Raw genomic sequence first — 23,453 nt, 5'->3', positions numbered from 1 at the left:
AGGACTAGAATATAAAAGTAAGGATGTAATGTTGAGACTTTATGGTGGGGCCTCACTTGGAGTATTGTGAGCATTTGGGCCCCTTATGTTTGAAAGAACGTGCTGAAACTGGAGGAGGTTCAAAGAAAGTTCATGAAAACTATGCCAGGATTAAACAGCTTGTCATGTGAAGATCATTTGATGGCTCTGGGCCTGTATTCGCTGGAATTCAGAAGAATGAGGGGTGACCTCATTGAAACCTATCAAATGGTGAAAGGCCTTGATAGAGTGGATGTGGAGAGGGTGTTTTCTACGGTGGGAGAGTCTAAAACCAGAGGACACAGCTTCAGAATAGAGGGGCATCCTGTTAGAATGAAGATGAGGAGGATTTTTTTTCAGCCAGAGAATGGTGAATCTGTGGACTTCTTTGCCACAGGCAGGTGTGGAGGCCAAGTCTTTATGTATATTTAAGGCAGAGGTTGATAGATTCTTGATTGGTCAGGGCATGAAGGGATATGAAGGGTGGGGAGAAGGCAGGAGATTGGGGCTGAGAGGAAAAATGGATCAGCCATGATGAAATGGTGGAGCAGACTCAATGGGCCAAATGGCCTAATTCTGCTCCTATATCTTATGGTCTTATAGAATAATATGGGATATTATAGGAAAGCTAAGTGTCAGATTCAACTTCAGTGAATTTTACAGATTGAGTAGAAAAATAATACAGTGTAAACAGAAATGATGAAAGCTGTTGCTATCTTTCTTTTAGTTGCTATCTAAATCTATCTGTTTATCTCTATATACCTGACAGTTTGTCTACAGATCAGTGTGATATATAAATGTGAGAACAGTTTACTGAACTTGCAAATATCTCATGTCCAATCACATCTCCTGTCCTTTAACAGAGGTGTTAAGGTGTTAATGAAGAAATTACATTTAATTTCTGTACATGGTTGCCTCAAGTTATAACTCCAGAAGAGAAGTCATCTGAAGTTTGGATATAAAAGCTGAATAATTCTTTGATGAACAGAAATCAAATATATTCTTAAAATAAATCTTACAAAATAATCTATCAATTCAGTACCAAAAGACACTTCAATAATTTGTTCAAATTGCTTTCCAGTAATCTTGTGCCTACTATTGTCAATTATGAGTTGAAAATAAAATCAAGAACTAATTTGAATCAAGGCTTCACTAAGGCTACAAAATACATATAGGCATCTTTCTTTATATCCAAATACTGATATTATATAGCTTTTTATGTTTTCTTATAGCACTGTGCAAAAGTCTTAGGCACGCATGTACAGCTAGGGTACCTAAGACTTCTGTACAATGCTGTAGTAATTTTATGTATTGCACAGTACAATACTGCTGCTGCAAAAACAAATAGATGTCATGACATTTGTGAGTGGTGGTAAACCTGATTCTGATATGGGTCTCTATTGCAGACTGAGAATGGGAAGGGAACAGGGAGAGGCAAATCATGGTTGGGAAAAGGGAAGGGAGTGGGAAGCACCAGGGAGACATTCTGTTATGATCAATTAACCAATTGTGTCACGGTGTACACTGGCCAAAGACTGAACCCAGGTATGAAGGAACAACAGACTCCCATGTAGAGATGGGGACACGAGTTTATACTTAGGAATTCAAACAGAATATCAGTGGCTGGACTGAGCGATGCCACGAGACGAATCATTCTCAAAACAAGGACCCCACAATAAGTGCCAGTTGGGAGTCCACTTTAAATAATCACAGTAGTGGAAAACCCATGCCAGTTAAAATAAATTTGAGAAGATTAAGCAGAAAACACAAGAGGTTAATAAGTCTAGTTAAGACAGCAATTAACAAATACAGGTGTGCTAGAAACCTAGGAGCCCACGCACTGCAGCTCACTTCACAGGCCCAAAGGGCTCATGACACAATTATTTGGATTCAAATGACCTTGCCTAGTCTCAGGGCTGGGTGTGTCTGCACCTGGCTCTCAATCTCTGCCATCTGTCCCTCAACCCTTCCAATTTATTCCCAACATCCTTTGCTCCTGCCAAATTTACTAACTTGATCGCCACTCCATATTGAAAAATATAGTACTGTGTAAAAGTCGAGACCTAGGCCCCCTAACTATATATATATCTTGCACAGTACTATAAATAATGGATTAAGAAGAGAAGCTGTTCAGGGAGACCAGTATCCTGGTGGGGAGGTTTGCTAAGGCTACTGGGGAGAGTTTAAACTAGAATTGTTGCGGGGTGGGAACCGAACTGAAGAGACTGGGGAAGAGGCGGTTGTCTCACAAATAGAGAAAGCTTGGAGACAGTGTGTGAGGGAGGATAGGCAGGTGACATGCTCAGATTGACGGTTTGAGATGTGCCTATTTTAATGCAAGGAGTATTGTGAATAAAGTGGATAAGCTTAGAGCGTGGATCAGTACTTGCAGCTATGATGTGGTGGCCATTACAGAGACTTGGATGGCTCAGAGATAAGAATGGTTACTTCAAGTGCCGGGATTTAGATGTTTCAGAAAGGACAGGGAGGGAGGCAAAAGAGGTGGGGGCATGGCACTGTTGATCAGAGATAGTGTCACGGCTGCAGAAAAGGTGGACGTTATGGAGGGATTGTCTACAGAGTGTCTGTGGGTGGAGGTTAGGAACAGAAAGGGGTCAATAACTCTACTGGGTGTTTTTTATAGGCCACCCAATAGTAACAGGGATATCGAGGAGCAGATAGGGAAACAGATCCTGGAAGGGTGTAATAATAGCAGATTTGTCATGGTGGGAGATTTCAAGTTCTCAAGTATCGATTGGCATCTCCCTAGAGCAAGGGGTTTAGATGGGATGGAAGTTTGTTAGGTGTGTTCAGGAAGGTTTCTTAACACAATATGTAGATAAGCCTACGAGAGGAGAGATTGTACTTGATTTAGTATTGGGAAATGAACATGGTCAGGTGTCATATCTCTCAGTGAGAGAGCATTTTGGAGATAGTGATCATAATTCTATCTCCTTTACAATAGCATTGCAGAGAGATAGGAACAGACAAGTTAGAAAAGTGTTTAATTGGAGTAAGGGGAATTATGAGGCTCTCAGGCAGGAACTTGGAAGCTTAAACTGGGAACAGATGTTCTCAGAGAAAGGCATGGAGGAAATGTGGCAAATGTTCAGGGAATATCTGTGTGGCGTTCTGCATAGGTATGTTCCAATGAGACAGGGAAGTTATGGTAGGGTGCAGGAACCGTGGTGTACAAAGGCTGTAGTAAATCTAGTCAAGAAGAAAAGAAAAGCTTACAAAAGGTTCAGAGAGCTAGGTAATATTAGAGATCTAAAAGATTATAAGGCTAACAGGAAAGAGTTTAAGAAGGAAATTAGGAAATCCAGAAGGAGCCATGAGAAGGCCTTGGCGGGCAAGATTAAGGAAAACCGCAAGGCATTCTACAGGTATGTGAAGAGCAGGAGGATAAGACATGAAAGAATAGGACCTATCAAGTGTGACAGTGGGGAAGTGTGTATGGAATCAGCGGAAATAGCAGAGGTACTTAATGAATACTTTACTTCAGTATTCACTATGGAAAAGGATCTTGGTGATTGTAGTGATGACTTGCAGTGGACTAAAAAGCTTGAGCATGTAGATATTAAGAAAAAGGATGTGCTGGAGCTTTTGGAAGGTATCAATTTGGATAAGTCACCGGGACCAGATGAGACTTACCCCAGGCTACTGTGAGAGGTGAGGGAGGAGATTGCTGAGCCTCTGGCGATGATTTTTGCATCACCAATGGCAATGGGAGAGGTTCCGGAGGACTGGAGGGTTGCGGATGTTGTTCCATTATTCAAGAAAGGGAGTAGAGATAGCCCAGACAGTTATAGACCAGTGAGTCTTACTTCAGTGGTTGGTAAGCTGATGGAGAAGATCCTGAGAGGCAGGACTTATGAACATTTGGAGAGGTATAATATGATTAGGAATAGTCAGCATGACTTTGTCAAAGGCAGGTTGTGCCTTACAAGCCTGATTGAATTTTTTGAGGATGTGACTAAACACATTGATGAAGGAAGAGCAGCAGATGTAGTGTATATGGATTTTAGTAAGGCATTTGATATGGTACCCCATGCAAGACCTGGGATCCAAGGGGACATTGCTTTGTGGATCCAGAACTGGCCTGTCCCCAGAAGGCAAGGAGTGGTTGTAGACGGGTCATATTTTGCATGGAGGTCGGTGACCAGTGGTGTGCCTCAGGAATCTGTTCTGGGACCCTTACTCTTCGTGATTTTTATAAATGACCTGGATGAGGAAGTGGAGGAATGGGTTAGTAAGTTTGCTGATGACACAAAGGTTGGGGGTGTTGTGGATAGTGTGGAGGGCTGTCAGAGGTTACAGCGGGACATCGATAGATGCAGAACTGGGCTGAGAAGTGGCAGATGGAGTTCAACCCAGGCAAGTATGAAGTCACTCATTTTGGTAGGTCAAATATGATGGCAGAATATAGTATTAATGGTAAGACTCTTGGCAGTGTGGAGGTTCAGAGGGATCTTGGGGTCTGAGTCCATAGGACACTTAAAGCAGCTGCACAGATTGACTCTGTGGTTAAGAAAGGCATATGGTGTATTGGCCTTCATCAACCGTGGAATTGAATTTAGGAGCTATACAAGACCCTGGTCAGACCCCACTTGGAGTACTGTGCTCAGTTCTGGTCACCTCAATACAGGAAGGATGTGGAAGCCATAGAAAGGGTACAGAGGAGATTTACAAGGATGTTGCCTGGATTGGGGAGCATGCCTTATGAGAACAGGTTGAGTGAACTCGGCCTTTTCTCCTTGGAGCGACGAGGATGAGAGGTGACCTGATAGAGGTGTATAAGATGATGAGAGGCATTGATCATGTCAGAGGCTTTTTCCCTGGGCTGAAATGGTTGCCACAAGAGGACACAGGTTTAAGGTGCTGGGGAGCAGGTACAGAGGAGATATCAGGTTTAAGTTTTTTACGCAGAGAGTGGTGAGTGCGTGGAATGGGCTCCCAGCAATGGTGGTGGAGGCGGATACAATACGGTCTTTTAACAGACTTTTGGATAGATACATGGAGCTTAGAAAAATAGAGGGCTATGGGTAACCCTAGTAATTTCTAAGGTAGGAACATGTTCGGCACAACTTTGTGGGCCAAAGGGCCTGTATTGCATTGTAGGTTTTCTATATTTCTATGTTTCTAAAACTCTATAAATTCATTAATATTTAACACAGCGATAGAAGTATTGAATGAAGATACATGTATGCTGACTTTGGGTGTGTGTATTGCTGGTAAGGTTAGAATTTATGACTAATACCAATGTGTCCTAACCAATTCAGTGGCTGTCTTGCTAATCCAATTCAAAAGGCAGTTAAGATAAGATTGTTCTATTTAGCTCAAGTAAGGATTGTTGGATACTGATGCTTTTGTGATCCAAAGGTTCTTCTGAAATTAAGAATGAGACATAAAACTTTAGGCACATGTAAAAACTTCTGTAAAGTGGAGATGCTTTCAAAAATAATGAAATGAAAAGTTTATGAATATCAAAAAAATTACTATAAAGAGCAGTTAACAGTAAAAAAAACCTAAATCAAATTAATATTTGGCGTGACTACCCTTTGCTTTTACACCTGCACCAATTCTCTTAAGTACAATGCTGTGCAGTTTTGGAAGGCAATCGTAAGACAATAAGACATAGGGGCAGAATTAGGCCATTCAGCCCATCGAGTCTGCGCCACCATTCCGTCATGTTTGATCCCGGATCCCACTCAACCCCATACACCTGCCTTCTCACCATATCCTTTGATGCCCTGACCAATCAGGAAATGCTCAACTTCTGCCTTAAATATATGTGGCAGAGTATTCCACACGATTTACTACTCTCTGGCTAAAAGAATTCCTCCTTACTTCTGTTCTAAAGGGAAACTGGCTGATAGGTTGTTCCAAGCATCTTGGAGAACTTGCCACAAACTTTGGCAGTCTTGCTTTTTTCTTTCTTTCCAGGTAATCTCAGACAGCCTTGAGGATGTTGTGATCAGGGCTCTGTGGAGGCCATAACATCTGAAACCATATAAATAATCTAGGGTGCCTAAGACTTTTGCACAGGGCTGTATATAGGTGATTATATAAAAATACAAAGAAGCATACTGTAAAAAAAAGTTAAACTGGAAGAAAGTTAACAATTTTACAGCCCAGTCCAACAGGATGTTGCCTAAACCCGGCTAAATGTGAAGAGTTGCAAATTGACACAAATTTGCACACATGGAGAGAAGATCTTGGAAAAATAAATCTGCTGATAAAAGTTGAGCAAGAACTCTCTCCTGGGAAAGTGCAGGAGCAATATCATGGGACTGAGAAGAGCTCTTACAGCCGTATCTAGGTTAATGCTACAACGAGGGCAGAAAGCAACCTGTTTTTGTAGATTTCCAGTCTTAGACATGTCTTTTGAGTTGGCCATATTTACATTATCCAGTAGAAATAACATCAGAGTGCAGTGAAGGAGCAGTGTCCCTGTTCGTGAACCTCTAACCTCTGGCACCATACAAGAGTGCATGTAGAGTTCTAGTACCTCTCCTGTACTAAACCATTCCTGACTGGGCACTGGCATCTTGAGTGTGGTACACTGGGAAGAGGTTGTGTAAGAACTCCCACTTTTGGTCACCCATGTGCAAAAATACTTCAATTTTATCTCCTGAATTCATCTGCACCTTTCTATCATGGCTGTGAAAGGCAATATTTATGGAGTTTACTAATCCAATACTTCTGGCAATATTTAACTCAATCTATCACCTGTTGTTTTTAGCATGTCTCTTGGAGGTAGCCTTCTATTGTACCTTCATTAAGTTAGAACCTTATTCTAAGGCAGGGGTTTCCAACCCATTTTTTAGGTCATGGACCAATACTATTATGCAAAGGGTCCGTGGATCTCAGTTTGGGAACTCCTGTTCTAAGGGAAAAATAATTTCATACACAGTTATTAGTTAGCTTAATGAGTTAGTATCCAGAGGTGTCACTTTGAATTCCATTTTGGCAAGGGGAGAAATTCTGTCTAGTAAGTGACCTCTCCTCCTGGTCTCCAGGAGAACTCTTCATTGCCAGATTGCACTGAGAGTTGATTTTCCTTCTATGCCTAACACAACGTCATTAAGAAAAAATGGCTTAAGTACGATAATTCAGACTGGAAAAGCCAGGAACCCCATGTCTGGCCCAGGATTTAAAGAACCAACAATTGTTCGCATGATCAGTGATAAAGCCAATGCCATTATTTAGTTGACAGATACAATAGATTATTTTACTGAGTTATAAAATTGAAGATTAAGCCAAGAGCAATAATAGTTTGTGGCACATTCCTTCTTCCCAACAAGTTTGTCCATTTGCAACAGTTGCCTTGCCTGCTTTGAATACGAAGCAGTCTTAAACTCATGTTTGTAACCACAATAATATTTTCTTTGGAGGCAAATGCTGAGGGCCACACCTATTTTATTGTTCAAATGTGGAGGTGGTAACCTGTGATTTATTGTCACATGGGACTCCAGGAGACGGGAATTTGCATGCCTCGGTCATAATACCAAACTGTGACCAAAAGGAATACAACTAATAAAAGTTAATTTCCTCATGAGGGGAAGTGATAATTTTAGAATAATAATTAGAGGTGATAAACTGGATTTAAGGCAAACGTAGACAGCTCACTAATATTAAAACAATAGTGTTTTACATTGGGGGTTTACAAGGACAAACGATTTGTGGTTACATTTCAGACAGGATTGGGCTGGTCTACTGACAGCCACTCAGCAATACTCAAGTCACAGTAACAGGCCACCCAAAGTCACTCCTGATGTGGTGGCCTAGAAATTCATCTAAAGAGAGTCATCAGTATGCATTATGCAAAACTTGGTGTATGAAAGTTGAATGATTTATAATCATTTGCATATTTTCACGTTAGCCAGTCATGTTAACAATGTATGAATCTGTGCTATTTGTTTTAATGGCTAGTGATCTTAAAGCAAAACTATTCAATTATAACCATTGTGGGAAGCTGCGGGATGGCTTGTTATGGAGAGGTTAGAAGAATTCACAGACAGGAATGTATGCACACTTCTCCGATGTTAATTTTGTGGTAGAGGTGGTCATTCAGAAAGAGGACTGTAAAAATCAGTGCCTCGCCAAACCTATATAATATATACTCTGAATAACAATTAGAAATGGGCTAATCTTACTAAGGTCTGCAGGAACAAGTGAGACAGTCAGGGTCATCTCCTGTATCCAGCGATCCCAGTGGAATGTCCTCTATATTGGTGAGACCCGACACCAACTGGACTTTCACTCTGTTCGCCACAGAAGTCCCAGCGGCTACCCACTTCATTTCGACCTCCCATTCCCATTCAAACACATCTCTCCATGGCCTCTCAGGTTGGAGGAGCAACAGCAACTTGGAAGGTCGCCAATGAAGCAATTGAAGATGGTTGGGTCTTGTGCACTTTGGGTAGCGAAGTCCTGGAATTGGATGATTGGTTTCCTTCAATCTACAAAATCCTCCTTAGTGCAAAATGCGACTCCAACCATTGGAGTTTGTGTTTTTAATCCTTGTTGCGTACTGACTTCATGTATTCTTTGAGGTCAAGCTCACTTCCCCTCTGAAAGTCAACTCTTTGTCAACTCAGTGATGAGGTTTGGAGCCATCAGAATCAGGTTTAATATCACCAGCATATGTAGTGAAATTTTTTAACTTTGCGGCAGCAGTATAATACATGATAATAGAAAAAAAATGGTGAATTACAGTAAGTATACTGTGTGTGTGTATGTATATATGTGTGTGTATATATATAATCTACTTAAATATCTATATCTATCTATCTATATATATATATATATATATATATATATATATATATATATAAAATGTGTGTGTGTGTGTGTTTGTGTGTGTGTGTTCATGGGTTTGACGTCCATTCAGAAATCTGATGGCAGAGGGGAAGAAGCTGTTCCTGAATCGCTGAGTGTGTGCCTTCAGGCTTCTGTACCCACTTCTTGATGGTAACAATGAGAAAAGGGCATGCCCTGGGTGCTGGGGTCCTTAACCCTTACATACTGTTCAAGTCAAATTTGACTTGTTTTGACATCTGACAGCAGTAAAAAAACACCCTAAGTGCCATTTTTTAGCCGAGATTTGATGACTTTTCCTGAAGTAACCCAAAATGCGCAAAAGTGAAATTATTTTAAAAATTTATACTTTTGTATAGGTGCTACAAATTTTTGTACATTAAGGGTGTTCTGGGTCAAATTTGACCTGTATCTATTGAAATGGATTTTAGATCTCTGAAACATTAATTAAGGATTAATGTACATTGAGGCTGTGGTTCTGTGGCTTAAAATTTGGTATAGACACTTGTTATGAGGGGATTCTTGGCTGGGTCAAAACTGACCCAGACCATACTGTGAAGGTATAGAATATGAACAGATTGCCTGGGCTGATGATGGTCACCAGCTTTCTAAGGCACCGCTCCTTGAAGATGTATTAGATACTATGGAGGCTAGTGCCCATGATTTGGTCCAAAATGGAGAAACTGTGAACAGGTCACTGTTGATTAAGAATTACTTGTTATCACCATTGATAATGATACGCGTCACTTCACTGCCAGTTGAGAAGTGTGATTAGGCCTGTTTTTTGTGGACATGACAAACAAAATGGCGGTGTTGTCAAATAGAAAAATAGAGGGCTGTGGGTAACCCTAGGTAATTTCTAAAGGAAGTACGTGTTCAGCACGGCATTGTGGACCGAAGGGGCTGTATTGTGCTGTAGGTTTTCTGTTTCTATGTACTCGAACAGCTGAGGTTAGTAACCTCAGCACATTACATCACATGACACAGCACATCACATGTACTGGTGGAAGCTTCATGGTAGGCAATTACAAGTCTCTAGCACTGTGAATATTTATTAGAATTAGGTGGTACACTGATTATCACAAGCCTGGCGAAGGTTCCATGCATATTAGTTGTATCTGAATACTTAATGAATTCATGAAAAAATTCTGGAGCATGACTTGCTTGAGTAGATGCTCCAGAGCAGGGGTTCCCAAACTTTTTAATGTCATGGACACCTACCATTAACCAAAGGGTCTTCGCACCCCAGGTTGGGAGCCCTCAGTTTTAGAGGAAAGTTAATGATTTGTCTGTAACTTGAGTTAATATCATTTCAGAGCAACTAAAAGGGAGTTCAAAACTAACATTCAAAAGTAGAGTTTTATGCAGGGAGAAGAGGTGTGGGCCAATTTGAATAATGCTTTCCGATGGTTGCTATGGATATAATATGTTGAATGGCTTCATTCTTCAACGATGTGCTATTGATCTGGTGACTTTTGTGTTATTTTCCTGCCAGATTAATATCATTTTATTTACAGTTGCTGCTGTTACTTAAACACCTGTTTAAGGTTAGATCATGAGTGATTCTTGTAAGGACTAGCTCTGAATGTGCCTGAGCATGGAAGATTAAAGTGTAAATAAATTGAGCTGAAAAAATAAGTTGAAGTGGCCTTTGGGGAGAAAAGGAATGCTACCCTAATATTAATAAATCAAAGAAAAACAAGCAGAATAGAGAATCAGTGGACATTGTGTACTTGGATTTTCAGAAGGCCTTTGACAAAGAGGTACACTTGAGGCTGCTTGGTAACTTAAGGGCCCATGGTATTACAGGAAAGATACTAGCATTGAGAGAGCATTGGCAGGAGGCAAAGAGTAAGAATAAAGGGGGCCTTTTCTGATTGGCAGCTGGTAACTAAAGATGTTCCACTGGGATCTGTACTGGGACCGCTTCTTTTCAAGTTGTATTTCAATTATTTTGATGGTGGAATTGATGCTTGTAGCTAGACTTGGGGACGATATGAAGCTAGGTGGAGGGGCAGGTGGTGTTGAGAAAGCAGGGAGGCTGTAGAAGGACTTGGACAGAGGAGAAAAATGGGCAAAGGGGTGGCAGATGGAATACCGTGTACGGTCATGCACTTTAAGAGAAGGAATAGAAGCGGAAACTATTTTCTAAACAGGGAAAAAAATTCAGAAATCTGAGGGGTGAAGGGACTTGAGAGTCCTCGTGCAGAGGTACCTAAAGGTTGACTTGCAGGTAGAGTTGGTGGTGAGAAAGGCAAATGCAGTGTTAGCATTCATTTCAAGAGGACTAGAGTACAAGAGCAAGGATGTAATGTTGAGGCATTGGTAAAGCCTCACTTGGAGTATTGTGAGCAGTTCTGGGCCTCTTAGAAAAATGTGCTCACCTTGAAGAGGGTTTAGAGGAAATATATGAGAATGATTCCAGGATGAGAAGCTTATCGTATGTGGAGCGGTTGATGGCTCTGGGCCTTTACTTAATGGAAGTTAGAAGAATGTGGGGGTATCTCATTGAAACCTATCGAAAGTTGAAAGGCCTAGAGAGAGTAGATGTGAAGAAGATACTTCCTGTGTGGGGGAGTTTAGAATAAGAGAGCACAACCTCAGAATAAATGGCCATCCATTTTGAATGGAGACGAGGATGAATTTTGTTAGCCAGAGGGTGGTGAATCTGTGGAACTCATTGCCACAGGTGGCTGTGGGGTCTAGTCATTGGGTGTATTTAAGGCAGAGGGTGATAAATTCTTGATAAATCATGGCGTGAAAGGGGAATGGCATTGAGAGGGAAATGGATCAGCCACGGAGTAAACTCAATGGTCTGAATGGCCTAATTCCGCTCCTATGTTTCACGGTTTGCCAGCCAGGCATTTGCACCGGACTTCGAGATGAGTGGTCCCGGGTTCCAATCTGGCTGGCTCATTGTACACTTCCGATCCCCGCTGGGTTGAGCATCGAGCTAGCAACTCAGACAGAAAAACAGACAAAAGCACTGACGAAGTGGCAAGGTTGCCACCCGATGTGCCACAAGGCGTGGAAAGGAGCAAAAATCAATGAATAAATAGTGAAAAAATGTATTGCTTCAGATTCTGGTTATTTTCAAACTACAGATAGTCATACTGGTGAGTTCCATGGCATTGTCAGATTACTAAATAAACATGATTTTATTTAATCAGTAATCTAAATCTATTGCTTTAATGAGTCCATTGTTCATGTGGTTTCCCCATAACCTGTGCAGAAAGGTTTGCAAAGTATGTTCCAATACTGCTTTAAAATTCAACACATACCAAATATGTGTAACATAAACACTGCTAGAGAGTTAGTTGAATGTTATTTTAAGAGGCGGGGATCAGACATCATCCCATTAAAAACACGAGGTATTTAACATTCCAGAAGGGTTTTTTCTTATATTGTACACCTTGAAAAGGTATCTGAACATTATAAACCTTTCTCCTTAAAGGCTGTGAGGCATGAAATTACAAACTTTATTCAAGTTAATTACAGTCAAGGAATTAATTTTTGAAAATGAGCAAATTAACCTAATAAAGTCTTACAAGAATAGTATGGAGTAGATTCAATTGACTTCATTGGAACCAAGACTGAGGAAGGTGAATACAATCAGCGAGTGACACTCCCACACACCTAGCATTTGCACCCATAGATTGATTTCTCCCCCAGTATTAGTGTTTTTCAGCTATTTTAGTTTTATGTGCAAAGCCCCATTTTTGTGAGTGTGCATCTATGTGTTTGGTTTATTTTAAAGATTAATTTATTAAATCAGCAAAACAAATTGTGCCCAGACCTCTGCAGTGCCCACTAGTCACTGACGGCCTCATTAGCATGGCAAGTCCACTGTATTTTATCCTCTCTCTGACACCCTTGTTCTTTCTGGAGTTAGCAATCTGGAATTACATCCTCAATATCTTCTTGGCAATACTAAGATTTCTTCCTGCCATGCAGGCAACCTTCAGTGCTCATGATATATTTATATCCATCGCTGTCAAACAGAACAAGGAAATAAATTAGAAAAAAAAAAATCCAGCTGTGACAGATGATTCAAAACTCTTCTGACAGCACAGACTATAGATGTACTTGAAACGAAACTCCTTCAGGGTCTGATTGTAATCATTGTGCAGCTGTCCCAAGTTGAAGGGAACCTGAGAAAGGCAAAGAAAAGAAATCCAATAAGATCACATCACTGGAACGGGATTAAGCTTGGAACTAAATATTCTATTTGGCTTTCTTTATTTGTGTGAAAAAAAAAACAATTTTCATATTTGCAGTGTAGGATTGACATGATAGTTTGTGATCTATCAAATGATTAGCTTGCATTTGTACACCAGTATCATAATGTCTTCTTCTGGGACCCTGAAAAGGAGCCAAATGTTAATCAGATTTGTGCTACAGGGCAGGAATTTCATCCTGAAAGGTATTTCTGTTATTTTCTTTTATTTGATTCAATTTATAGAAATTTAAAGCATTAACAATTCCTTAATGAGGACTGATTTACATTGAGACTATTCAGCAATATCACAATTTGGTATTGTAATATTTTCTATTATTAGGTAATAAAAGTGAATATTAAAAACCTGTTTTTTGTTCATTTTCCTGTGACTCAGTTGCGATGGTGCAAATTGCTGGCCAAGTTCACTATCCAGAGAGCTCAGAAATATCTTATTGAAATAGCACATTAGTGTAGTGGTTAGCACATGACTTTGTCGTTGCATGCAACCCGGCACTCAATTCCCACCACTGCTTGTAAGGAATGTGTATGTTCTCCCTGTGACGGCTTGGGTTTCCTCCAGGTGCTCCAGTTTCCTCCCACAATCCAAAGACGTATTAGTTGGTAGGTTAATTGGTCATTGTAAATTGTCCCGTGATTAGGCAGGGGTTAAATTGGGGTTTACTGGATGGCATGGCTTGAAGGGTGAAGGGCTTATTCCATATTATATCTCAATATGACTGGTCTCCAACACTCTCTCTTGGGCCATTTCAGTCCTCCTTCACATACCCACACTGATCTGGTCTGTCTCAGCTTCCTCCACTGCCTCGGTGAGGTTAAATACAAACCGGAAAAGCAGAACATCATTTGTGCAATACAGAATTCAGAACCGTTTACTAGTATTGTCATGAAATTTGTTGTTCTGTGGCAGCACACAATGCAAGACATAAAAATATATGTTATAACCCAAACATTGAACGTGAAAACAACACACTCAAGATGTTGGAGGAACTCAGCAGGTCAGGTAGCATCTATGGAAATGAATAAACAGTCAACTTTTCTGGCCAAGACCCTTCTTCAGGACTGGAAAGGAAGGGGGAAAATGCTAGAGTAAAAGGTGGGGGAAGAGGAAGGAGGATAGCTGGAAGGTGCTAAGTGAAGCTAGGTCATTAGGAAAGATAAAGGGTAGGCGAGGGAGGAATCTGATAGGAGAGGAGAGTGGACCATTGGAGAAAGGGAAGGAGGAGGGGACCCAGGGGGAGGTAATAGGCAGGTGAGAAGAGGAATAAGGCATAAGTGGGGAATAAAAAAGAGGGGAGGGAGGGAATTTTTTTCTCTACTGGAAGGAGAAATTGATATTCATGCCATTAGGTTGGAGGCTACTCATACAGAAAATGTTTTGCTTCTCCACACTGAGGGTGGCCACTTCCTGGCACAAAAGGTGGCCATGGACCAGCATGTCAGAACAGGAATGGGAATAGGAATTAAAATGTTTGGCCATAGGGATGTTCCGCTTTCGGTGGACAGAGCGGAGGTACCTGACGAAGCGGTCCCCAATTTAAATCATATTTATAATGAACCTTATACTTTTAAACATCAGATTAGCCTGTGTCTGCTTGTGAAATTATAATGTTGTTGATTGGTGTGTCATTTCTATTCAAAGCAACAGCAACCAGCAAACAAAACCTTCCATACTCGAACACTGAGAGAAAAAGATCCATTATAAGAAGGATCTTTTCTCATCAAGTACAAAACTTTGTTTGCGCTAGCTGGGCCCTGGGAATATTCTGACTCTCGGTTCTTTAACAGCTTGTTGTCGCATTCAATCTGGAATGTAGGATCAGACAGCGCAGAGATTTAATTTTGTTTTCTTTCCATTAGGTTCACATTGGAATTAACTGCCTGAGTACAGACTTCTCCACACAGAAGGGAGTCAAAGGTCTACCCTTGAATCTCCAGATAGACACATATGACTGTGAAAGCAAATCGGACAAGCCTATTCACCGGGCCGTCTGCCAGATTAAGATATTTGTGGACAAGGTAGAGTTTCAACTGCATTCTCATGTCTTAAAATCAGCCGTTTTTGATTATTGACTATTGAATACATTGTATATTTTTAAAATATAAATCAAAGTACAGAAACTTAGTGGGTAAATGATCTCACAAAGTAAAATCAGAACTAAACTGATATACAGTAATTGCTTGGTCTCACTCCCACTGAACCAAAACCCACAAGTGTGCACAGAGCTTTGATTATCACAGAATTGGATTTCTAAGGATCATGCAGAAAATGGAAATGACACATTGACACAGTGAAATGTCGTCTTTATCACATCTGAGGTTCAAGTTCACATTCTTTTAAAATTGGATCAGATTTTTTTTAGTGAAACGGAGCAGCTTACAATGTACTGCAGACACTGTGTGACAGTGATACTATGGATTCTGTGGGTTTGTTCGCTGAGCAAACAGCCCAAGCCATCCGACAGAGTCCTTCATCACTAGATTTGACCAAGAAGCATCGAGACCTCACTTGATTAAAAGTTGGTTAAATATTTTTGAGCATAGGAACTGGTCAACTAATTTCCAAACTTTTGACAAACTATCATGAGTTTTCTGTTTAGTTCTACTTAGAATTTATATTCTACAGATTATGTGTAAGGGGCTTATATCCAAAACAAAAAAAAAATGTTTAATGATGGGTATGTGTCTCATTAGTATATTGGGAGAACACGAGATCTCCCACCTCACCCTCCCCTTTTTAAAGCCCTTATTGATGCCATAGATAACATTTTTTCATTGTTGAAAAGAGGCACCAGAAATAAGTGCAAATAATGTGCCTACAGTGAAAACAGTCTTAGTGATAGGATAGGTGTTGCACAATTAAAATGCCAAAATTTCCAGAATTGTTTCCTGAGCAGCTCGGATGAGAGCAATTGCGGAATGCACCCTGACTTGAGTATTTACAGTTGAGTAACTGGATTGTGTCAATTCTTTGAGACTTTTTAATGCATCAGAAGTGATAAAAATGTTCAGGAGAAAATGGTGGAATAGAATCTGCAGGTGTCTCTCCGTTTCTGTTTGATTTATCTGTGGCAAGTCCAGAATTATAGCATGGACTTCGGTTTAGTATTCAAAGTAAATTTCCAGCTATTGAGCCTTTCAGGTCATGCAGAGAAGATAACCCTGTAGACAATTTATAAATGTGAAGCATTTGATTTATAAGAGATTGAAATATATCCATTCCCAATGGATATTAACCATAGGCAATTGATGCCCAGGGAGTGGCAATTTGGCATCTGCAGATTTTCTCATATTCTAATCCTGACACAAACAAGGGAAACTGTGCAGATGCTGGAAACGCAAGCAACACACACAAAATTCGCTGGAGGAACTCAGCAGGCCAGGCAGCATCTATAGAAGAATATACAGTCGACATTTTGGGCCGAGACCCTTCGGCAAGACTGGATAAAAAACGATGAGGAGTAGATTTAAAATGTGGGGGAGGGGAGAGAAAAACACAAGGTGATAGGCGAAATTGGGAGGGAGAGGGATGAAGTAAAGAGCTGGGAGGTTGATTGGTGAAAGAGATACAGGGCTGGAGAAGCGGAGTCTGATAGGAGCGAACAGAAGGCCATGGAAGAAAGAAAAGGGGGTAGGAGCAACAGAGGGAGGCAATGGGAGGGCAAGGAGATAAGGTGAGAGAGGAAAAAAGGGATGGGGATTGGCGAAGGAGAGTCATTACCGGAAGTTGAAGAAATCCATGTTCATGCCATCAGGTTGGAGGCTACCTAGGTGGAATATAAGGTGTTGTTCCTCCAACCTGAGTGTGGCTTCTTCACAACAGTAATCTTGATGGTTGGCTTTAACGAAGCTGATAAAAGTGAATATTAGGATGGATTGGACACACATGAAACAATTACAGCCAATGGTTAAAAAAAAAAGCTAACCTTTGTTACTCCCAGATTAACTAAAGGTCATAAACGCAAGAAAGTTTGCAGCTGTTGGAAAGCCAAAGCAATACACAACAAATGTTGGAGGAACTCAGCAGGTTGGGAAGCATCTATGGAAATGAGTTGACAGCTGATGTTTCAGGCTGAGACCCTTCTTCAGGACTAAGAAGGAAGGGACAGGATGCCAGAATGAAAAGGTGGGGGAAGGGAAGGAGGCTAGGGAAAGTCAGGTGGGTGGGAAAGGTCAAGGGTTGGAGAAGAAGGAACTCAATAGGAGAGGAGAGTGGACCATAGGAAAAAGGGAAGGTGGAGGGGATCTGGGGGAAGTAATAGGCAAATGAGAAGAGGTCAAAGTTCAGAGAGGGGGAATAGAGGAAGGCGGGTGGGAAATTTGTTTTCTGGAAGGAGAAGCTGATATTTATGGCATTAGGTTGGAGACTACCCAGATGGAATATAAGGTGTTGCTTCTCCACTCTGAACGTGGTCTCATCTTGGCACAAGAGGAGGTCATGGACCGACATGTCAGAATGGGAATAGAATTCGGATTCAAAAGGTTTGGCCGCCAGGAAGTGCCACTTCTGACGGAATTTGTGGAGGTGCTCAACATAAACTATGTCTGCAGCTATTGACAACACCTGCAATTTTTATGCTCCAAGGACAAAACAAAACATAAAAATGTCTGATTAGGTTAACATGCAGACAGTTCACCTGACCTGAGCATCGGTCCATGTTCAACCAGGGTATTATGCTGACTCAATTGCAAATTCATTTCAATTAAAAGCTTGTAGTATTTTACAACCCTGGGAGGAAAATACCGGTGGTTGACCACATTTACTGTAGAAAATTTCCACTGTTTGAATAATTACTGTAAGAGAAACCTTGAGTATTTATTAAGATCTCTGGTGTGAGCTGAGTTTTGTTTGTTCATTTTGAATAATGATAGGAAAGGAAAAGAGATAGGATCTCTTTTAAAAACCGAGCTGTAATTAATGAAAGACATGTAATAAACACCTGAGAGTTCGAGCAACACAAAATAACTGATGAAGCTGAAATGGAATGTGCCTATGAAAGGGAGTATGGGTGAGAAAGAACTCACTGCAGTTTAACTGATACCCAAATACGGCAAAGTGAAGTTTTGTTGATGTTGTGGTATGATATCTGATCCTATTCTCCACCCTTATATTTTTATAAGCCATGAAAATACATAGTTTCGTATCTAACAAATGTTGTGATGGCTTGTTTCCCAGCTAAACGTTCTGCACAGATGCAGAAGAAGGATGCAACTGGATTAAACAGCTTATAGCACCGCTTTACTTTTTTAGTCAGATTGAAGTCGTCAATAAGCAAATGTCTGAAATAAAGCATGTACAGGGATCAAGTGGGCTAACACAAAATCATCAAAAAGTTATCACTTAGAATTAGTAGGAAGAATTTGAGGTAGCAATGTGAACTCAACACACAAAATGCTGGAGGAATACAGCAGGCCAGGCAGCGTCTATGGAGATGAATAAACTGTTGACATTTTGGGCCGAGACCCTTCAACAGGACTGAGAAGAAAGGGGCAAAAGCCACTGGAATAAAAAGGTGGGGTGAGGTGAAGGAGGCAAGCTGGGAGGTGAAGCCAGTTGGGTGGAAAAGGTCAGGAGCTGGGGAAGAAGGAATCTGATAAGAGAGGAGAGTGGACCTTTGGAGAAAGGGAAGGAGGACAAGATCTAGGGGGAAGTGACAGGCTGATGAGAAGGAGTAAAAGGCCAGAGTAGGGAATAGAGGAAGGGAGAGTTATTTTAACCTGAAGGAAAAATCGATATTCAAGTGCACTCAGGTTGAAGTTCACCCAGATGGAATATAAGGTGTTACTTATGTTGGCACAAGAGGTGGCTTCAGACTGATATGTCTGAATGGAATTGGGGATCAGAATGAAAAGGTTTGGCCACCAGGAAGTTTTGCCAGTGGCGGATGGAACTTGATGAGCTGGTCCCCCAACTTACAATGGGGATGTCACCAGTGGCCATTCATTTTCATAGATGCTTCTTGACCTGTGGATCTCCTCCAGCATTTGGTGTGCATTTCTCTGGATTTCCAGCATCTGCAGACTTTTTTGTGCAAAGGACATTACGTAGTTTATAGCAGAGGTTCCGAACTTGTGGTCTACAGACCTCTTGCTTAATGGCATTGGTCCATGACATAGAAAAGGTTGGGAGCCCCCGATTTAAATGATTTGAAGGAACAGTGAAGTCTGGGGATGCACAAGTTCTTTGAAGATGGAATTAAAGTTGAGACTATTGATGTAAAGTGTATGGGATTTTTAACTTTGCTGGTAGTGGAACAGAGAGCGGAGGTAAATTATTTCTTTAACTTCTAAAACATGAGTTATCTGGGATAAAGTATAGTGTTCAGTTTTGGGCCCTTCACTTGAATGATGATAAAACATTGGAAGAAATTTTCCATGGATTTATTAGAATCCAACTCAGAATGAGGGTCCACGGAGGGAATCAAGAACCAGAGATTGTTCCTCTTAGAGCAGAAAGATTCAACTGGATCACAATTACAAAAGATTTTGATAGAACAGATACGAAAAGAGCCATTGTCATTGTTGTGTGCCGTCACTAAAAGAGTGTTTCCAGTGATAAACGAGACTGAATGATTTCAGCTCTGATGCCATGCTCTTTAGCCCGTATACAGCTAGGAGGAGGACAGCCAGATGATCAGATTCCCTGAAATATGGTCTAGAGATGGAACAGTAGGCATTCTTGATTGTAGTGTAACAATGCTTGAGTGGGTTGGTCCCCCAGGTGATTTGCTGATGATAATTGGGCAGAGACTTATACCCAGAGAATACCCAGAGCCTGGACTGACACCTTACTGCCCTATTGTCCTGTTTATTATTTATTGTAATGCCTGCACTGTTTTGTGCACTTTATGCAGTCCTGGGTAGGTCTGTAGTCTAGTGTAGTTTTTTTTTTCTGTGTTGTTTTTTACGTAGTTCAGTCTAGTTTTTCTACTGTGTCATGTAACACCATGGTCCTGAAAAAACATTGTCTCATTTTTACTATGTACTGTACCAGCAGTTATGGTCGAAATGACAATAAAAGTGACTTGACTTGACATCTACAAGCTAGCGTGAGTGATGTATCTGACAAGCATGTGAAAGCTATCAGGATAGTCTCTCGTGTACTACTGTGAATGCCTGCAAGAAAATGAATCTCAGGGTAGTGTGTGTGTGTGTGTGTGTGTGTGTGTGTGTGTACTTTAATAACTGATTTAGTTTGAACTTTGACCTTTGATAATCACTAGGTTAGATTATTAGCAAATGAACTATGGACAACAATTGGCTTTTTGTTTCACATGACACGTTATAGTGATCCAGATTGCACTCTCTGAGGGGTACTGGATGCAGATGTACTGTTAATGTTCAAAAGAAAACTGGCTAAATACTTGAAGGGAGAGAAATAACAAATCACAATGCTACAGGGACAGAACAAGAGATGGGGGAATCATTAAATGTTACCAAAGGTCTGGCACAGACAGGATAAGTCAATTGAACTACAATGATATACCAATCTATGATGTGTAATCAGTGGTAAATAACCTGCACCCTTAGAGCATAATAAAGTCAGAACTGATCTGTAATGAATATTTTGGAATTTTGTACAAGGAAAGAGTATGTCATTTTGTTGTACTCATTCATCTGGAATTCTCATTATGGATAATCATTCTAAACTGTTTTTGCATCCTTTGTGACAGGGCGCTGAGAGAAAAATGAGAGATGAAGAACGCAAACAATCTAAAAGAAAAAGCAAGTACCCAGACTCCACCACGGACGGTGAGCAAGATAATGATTGGGATTTGAGCGTTTGCTTTCAGCCTTCTCAGATCCATCAGGGTGCAGTGTCTGGCTAAGCAAATGTGTGGCTGTAATGCTGGGTTAACACGTGCAGCTCTGGAATCGGAAGGGACGAGGAGGGGGGTGGTGCATTTACAAAGTTACAATCTTATAGAGAAGGGTGTATCTTTTGACATGAGGGGTTTAGACAGGGTAAATGCAAGCAGGCCCCACTGGGGTTGGGTGGGACTACAACTAGAGGTCATGGATTAAGGATGAATGGTGAAAAGTTTAAGGGGAACAAGAGAGGAAACTTCTTCAGTCAGAGGGCTGTGACAGTGTGAAATGAGCTGCCAGCACAAGTGGTACATAAGAGTTTGATTTCAACATTTAAGAGAAGTTTGGACAGATTCATGGATGGTAGGGGTATGGTGGCCTATGGTCCCGGTACAAGTTGATGGGAATGGGCAGTTTAAATGGTTTGGCATAGACTTCGTGGACCAAATGGCTTGTTTCTGTGCTGTACTTTTCTATGCTTCTAGCATGGTTCTTCTCCAGGGTCATAAATGTGCGTCTGATATTGCAGGTATTGAAACAAAACCGAGTGAAGTGAAGCTTTAACTCCCACAAGCCAAAGCTAACATCTGGTGGACCTTTAATCAAGTCACTGCATAGCCATTTGGTGTTCAGCAGTTCACTACCCTCTCTCGTTTCAGATTTTACTTCTCTTCTTCACCACCCTTCTGCTGCACCCAAAATTTTTCACATTTTTGTTTCTTAGTGTTTATTTAGTTTGCAAGTGTACATTTGCTCTGGGGCTCTCCTTTGTCATTTCATCCCTCTCTTCATTATTTGCACATTCTTTTGTCCTTTATGTGTGTTTGTATTATCTCATTGATGACATTTAATTATTTTCAATTGCTTTGCGCTTACCAAAATTCAGTCGACTTAATTCATTAACCAGCCTTGGATAACTTGCTTTCCTTCTTCCAGCCTGCCAACTTTTTTTTGTCTTCCCATACAAAATTAACTCTAATGTTCTGCCTGATAAAGATTACACACCCAAAATATCACTACATCTCTTCTCTCAAAACAATGCCGAATGGACAGCCTTTACCTTCCAGTATCTTCTGTCCTGTTTAAATGGTTGGTGTCTCACTCAGTGCAAGCACAAAGACACTGCTATCTAAAGTAAAATTCACAGACACTTGGGATTCTTCAGAGGGTTGAATCGGCTTGGGAAAGGATGACATTATAAATTGAGTTAGCAAAAGAGGCTAGAATGGAAAGAACTTAAAAGAAAGTACTCACAAATATTCGCAGAGCGGTGGGGGAGAAGCTGAAAGAAGTTGAAGAGCCAACAGGGAGCCTTTAATCCAAGAATCGTCCTATGATGCTTGAATGAGTTTTTCACTTGCCATCCGGGCAAATTAGTGAACTGGCTGGAGTGCAGAGATCCAGTGATAGAAGAATGTTCGGGAATGGTCTTCAACAAACTTGGGCTGCGAGATCTGGGGAGATGGTACCTGACAAGAGATAAGGCCAGCAACTGTGCCTTGGAAGGAAAAAGTGGTTATATCCTCTGAGGCCATTTTTATTAGTTTTATAAATAGACTTTATTGAAGATAGAAAATATACACAGAGGAAGAAATAGCACAAAAAACTCTGCATTTGTGTTCAGTACATTCAATAGTGTAAAGTTTAAAGAGAAAACACAAACAATATTCGCACCATTGCCATTCACATGGTTCTTTGATGAAAACATTGTTCAAATGTTTTCTCCTACCCAACTATCCCTCTGTGGTAGCCTATACTGTGACCCTTCCCCACAGAGTCTTAGCTTTGGTTACAGTGAGGATCAGTACGTCCATCCACGCGTACTCCTGCAGCCTGGAGTCCGCCAGGCCGCAGTATTCTCCTTCTGGACTTCGGGCATAAGTTTTGGGCACACCAAGGTGCGTCTTTCACTGAGCTGATAACCATCCAACAATGCCTGACGTCTGTCTCAGTGTGCACCCCCGCAAAGTGCCCGTAGATCGGAGATTCCTCTGCTACGCGGCTGCTGGTGATAAATCAGGACGCAGACCCTCACATCTATCTCCGTCTCCACACTCTCTTAGCAATTCTTCAAAGAGTCGGGTGACCATTTCTTTCCACAGCCATCCCAGTGACAACGGACGTTGGTGGTGACATGTCGTCTGTAGAGGAAGGCTTTATCCAGGAGGGCGTCTCTCACTGCCAATGTGAGGTCGTGATGCTTCTTGGTCAGATATAGTGATGAAGAGTCTTGTAAGATGGCTTGGGCCGTTTGCTCAGAGAACAAATCACAGAATCCATAGTATCACTGTCACACAGTGTCTGCTGTACATTATACACTGATCACTATCTACTGGACCTGTGGGCGAAGCCTAATGGACTTGTGAATGAACTCTTCCACAAAGGACAGCTAGTGTGGCAATACAGGAGTGTTGCAAGGTAAAAGGGCTAGACCTTTCCTCTGTAATGCCAGGGACAGGTAGAACCTCAGTGTCCATGTACTTTGGGTCACACCAACTAGTGCAGCCAAACTTGAAGGTGGTCATCAGGATGAGGGCAGAATTGGGCACGTTTTCTCCCCATTCTC

The 23,453-nt window shown here is 41.1% G+C and overlaps 1 protein-coding gene across 3 annotated transcripts in view; it reads left to right on the top strand.

Annotated features, from left to right (window-relative positions):
- Positions 1-23,453, top strand: part of LOC140719798 (grainyhead-like protein 3 homolog) — a 90,934-nt gene that overhangs the window by 49,452 nt on the left and 18,029 nt on the right. For all 3 annotated transcript variants that reach the window (XM_073034677.1, XM_073034679.1, XM_073034678.1), the window contains exons 9-10: positions 14,939-15,097; positions 20,752-20,830. In XM_073034677.1, coding sequence (XP_072890778.1) covers positions 14,939-15,097; positions 20,752-20,830 — 238 coding nt within the window. The remainder of the gene's footprint in view (positions 1-14,938; positions 15,098-20,751; positions 20,831-23,453) is intronic.

The sequence above is a fragment of the Hemitrygon akajei genome, chromosome 32 (assembly GCF_048418815.1).
Source record: "Hemitrygon akajei chromosome 32, sHemAka1.3, whole genome shotgun sequence".
Lineage (NCBI taxonomy): Eukaryota > Metazoa > Chordata > Chondrichthyes > Myliobatiformes > Dasyatidae > Hemitrygon > Hemitrygon akajei.
Note: the sequence above shows the minus strand (reverse complement) of the source record. Positions and strands in the feature narration are given on the sequence as shown.